This window comes from Dipteris shenzhenensis, chromosome 7 (genome assembly GCF_047967505.1).
Source record: "Dipteris shenzhenensis isolate YYH24624 ecotype China chromosome 7, Dip_SZ_1.0, whole genome shotgun sequence".
Lineage (NCBI taxonomy): Eukaryota > Viridiplantae > Streptophyta > Polypodiopsida > Gleicheniales > Dipteridaceae > Dipteris > Dipteris shenzhenensis.
The window spans coordinates 46,146,346-46,150,034 of record NC_141602.1 but is presented as its reverse complement, the minus strand read 5'-3'; the positions used below and the strand labels follow the sequence as shown (position 1 = coordinate 46,150,034).

The 3,689-nt window shown below is 45.9% G+C and overlaps 1 protein-coding gene across 1 annotated transcript; it reads left to right on the top strand.

Moving 5' to 3' along the window:
* Window positions 1-1,605: 1,605 nt before the first annotated feature.
* Window positions 1,606-2,426, top strand: LOC147900421 (ethylene-responsive transcription factor ERF020-like). The gene has a single exon (XM_087377584.1). It carries the CDS (start codon window positions 1,705-1,707, stop codon window positions 2,245-2,247), a length of 543 nt encoding a protein of 180 aa, XP_087233710.1. The 5' UTR covers window positions 1,606-1,704; the 3' UTR covers window positions 2,248-2,426.
* The last annotated feature ends 1,263 nt before the right edge of the window (window positions 2,427-3,689 follow it).

The window sequence follows — 3,689 nt, the reverse complement described above, 5'->3', positions numbered from 1 at the left end:
AATGTATTCATAGACACCAAGAAAGAACAACAGGTAGAGGGGCATGCCTCGTGTGGAAACGAAGACAATGACGATGAAAATTTTTAATAGCAAAAAAAGATTTGAAAAATCCCAAAACTTTACCATCGCAGAAGTGCTAAGAGGGGATCCCCGCACAAGCTAGTAGGGTTGGAGCAGTCCTACTGGCATGGTAGTTTTGTATCCCTATGATGCCTTAATGTTGAGCTTCCCCCTTCCCCTAGCAATGGCCAGCCCAGCAAGTTAAAAATTTTCAATTCTAGCCAAGCATTGGAATGCTGGACGGTGCACCCGGTTCATGGTTGTACAAATGGCCACCACCAATAGGTCTCAACTTCCTCTCCCGCTAGTGGGACGCATGCAGAGATAATTGAACCGGTTGCAAACGGGATGGGACACTCGATCACCGACACGAGGAGACACGGTTTGACTTGCAGAGCCTGTCGCTAGGCCAGCAGCGTCCCCATCGTCTACCACAACGCGGGGAGCTCCTCTAAGAGTGTGTTCCTGCCTTACTGACAAACCATTGGAAATGCACGCAAAGGCCAGCCCCCGCAAGGTTCTCACGTAATGCCTTGAAAATGTAGATGCAAAAACCCACCATCTCATTTCGGGGCTAGCCTCTCTACAGCCAGTGTTCATGTGAGTTTTTTGCTAGCTCCAGGTTTGTAGGTCTTCCTTGCGAGTTGGAGGGTTTTCGCTAGACGTGGACAATGAGAAAAGATCTATCTCATGGGAACCACTCCTCAGAAATGCGGAGGAGAAGAAAAACTCCATCTCGTGGGAACCACTTCTCAAAAATGTGGAGGAGAAGAGAAACTCCATCTCGTGGGAACCACTCCTTAGAAATGAGGAGCTCTAAGTGGGAACGGGCTCTAAGAAAATGCATTGGATGGCTGCGTATGCCATGGAAACGCACCCACGTTGAAAAAGCTAAGTGTATTTATGAATGAGCCAAGTACCTTGATAAGACTCCATTGTTATCCCAAACTGACGTGGTGCGGCTCATAGGTTTCAGGATCAAGATGACAAATCAAAATGCGAAGGCAAAGAGTTTCAAGCTCTATCAACACACTCCAGTCAGCAGCTGTCCCACAAAATCTAGTATATCCATCTCTATCGTCTCGTGGCTGCAGCAAAAATCTTCTCAAGAAGTTGCTAGCTTTCGAAGCAATCAGCAAAGGCGCATTCCAATTATGTCTATCCGCCGCAAGCATATTTCGAAACGCCATAGGTGGAAGGAAAAGTTTCAAGCTCTATCACCTAATCTAGTAGATCCATCGCCATCGTCTCCTGGCTGCAGTAGAAATCGTCGGAGTTAAGCAGTATTTATCATCCTGCTCCCAGAGTTTTGATACCACTGGCCAAAAGAGCTTTCCAAATTCCTTGCCTTCGAAGCGATCATCAAAAGTTATTCAAGGCCCTACTTGCTGACTCTGAAGCCTGCCTCCAAGTCGTGGCGATCATCTTTCGCGCGTCCCTGTCACTCCAAAGTGCGATCCGACGGGGAGTGCATGCATGAAGAGGCAGGCAGTGCCATGTGACGACCTGTATCCCGATTCCCTGGCACTTCCTCTCCCACTTGCCCGCAGCACGTTCCAGCCTCCAGGAGTCCAGGTTGTGCCTCAATTCCTCCCGGCACTATAGAAAGGGAAGACTAGGCGTTTTCAACCGTAGTTGTTAACAATGGACGGTATGCGAAAAGACGATGAGTTTCCACACTATGATGATAAGCGTTTGAGCGACAAAGGACCGTGTGAGGGAGCAAATCCACGCTGTGGCTACCGTGGCATACGCAAACGCCCTTGGGGCAAATGGGTGTCTGAGATCAGAGAACCCAGTAGGAGGACGCGCATATGGTTGGGCTCATATCGCACACCACAGGGCGCTGCTCGGGCCTTTGACACTGCCACACTTTGTCTTCGAGGTCCCTCCGCTCAGCTAAATTTTCCGAGCTCGCTCCTAACAATCCCAGCTCAGGCCGTGATTTCTGCCAAGTCCATACAACGAGCTGCGTCTGCTGAAGGTGCTGCATACGACAGGATTTACAGTGCAAAATCTGACTCCGTGCTTAATATTAAAGCTGCTGACCCTGCCATGGAGCATTGCTATCCCACACCTTTGAATTCATATCAAATTCCGAAAGAGTTGTGTGCAAAGGCCTGTTATGAAGACAAGTTCTGCGAAACGGAGCTTTCAGAGTTGGAGGCGTTCTTATTTCAAGCTTGATGAACGATGCTGCCTCCGCGCTTCATGAGAAAGCGCGACCAAGCTTGTTTACTTATAATATAAATATATACAGCTTCCGTAGGTAGAAATGTGTACTCTACTTTGCACCCCACAAATTAAACTGGAGACTTCTGTATTCCTTAAACTGGAGACTTCTGTATTCCTTCACCAAGTTTGTGAGCACTCACCAAGTTTGTTAGCACTGATGCTGTAGACGTGTAGAGTTGATCTTACTTTTGGAAATTTTTTTGAAAAAAAGCATTCCATATATACAAAAAAAATTTAACAAAATTGGTCGCCCCATTCTTCGAGTGAAGAAGCGTGGTTACAGCGTGAACAGGGAGATAAATTTTGTGATACTAGGTTAGTAGACTTGGGAGCAGAGATCAAAGGACATTGAAATCTTCCGTCGGTTGTTGGAGATTTACGAGTCGAAAAAATCCGAAGATTTGTGAGTTCCTTCGGACTCCCACAAGTCTTTGTTTGTACAGGTTTTGTTCCCGACAAATTTCCCCTAGCTTTACTTGTTTCCTACTTGCCATTGGTTAGGTAATACTCGAGGAAGATTCTACAAATACACCCGAGCCAGATATTTATTGTTTCGCTTGCAATATATTCGTACTTTTTGGTTAGTTCCAGGTCAGGGTCATGTTCCTTTTTCTTGATATAAGCCTCATGTTTCAGTTGTTGCTTGGAGGCAATCCTTAAAGTTTATTCACTACCGGACAGGCGTTACTGGCGGGGAAGTTCAGGGAGATAAGTAGCCCTTGTCTTCTTAACGAGCGGCAAGAGAGATGGGAGAATTGTCTCAACCTTAAGTAATTTCTTGGCACTGATAGGTCGCGCCCATGACGTGCTTTCAGCATCGAAGCCTGAAATGTTAAAGAAGAAAATTAGTTAGCCAATTAGCACCACTAGCGTGCTACCCGTGGCAAGCCACGATCCTTAGCACACAGAGTAGGGAATTCGTAACATTCCTTGAGAACTACGGCAACTTGCATAGCCCTCATGAAGACTTTTTCATTGTTTGAGGCCCCGGAGACTTCCATTGCTCGTGTTGGATACATCCACCTGGATTCATGCTGTTTCACCATAGCTTTAGCAAACTCCCACCACAAATCATGCATTCTGAACGTACTGCCAAAATCATCCCACACTTATAAAACTGTAACTCCTTAGCTCTTTCACCTGCAAAACCAATCATCTGCAGACATTTTCTAATATGTACATGGGAATCTATTTTCTTGTCTCCGCTTATGCCCTTAGTTCTTGTGCACTTTATATCTAAATCAAGGGAAGCTGCAAATTTTGCGCCTCTCCAATTCTATCACAATTGATCCTCAACGATTGCAATATTTAATACCGGTAGTCGTGCACATCCAACAATAATGGAACAACGGCGACAATCTATTGAAGCTAACAAGGAAGAGATGGACGAAAAA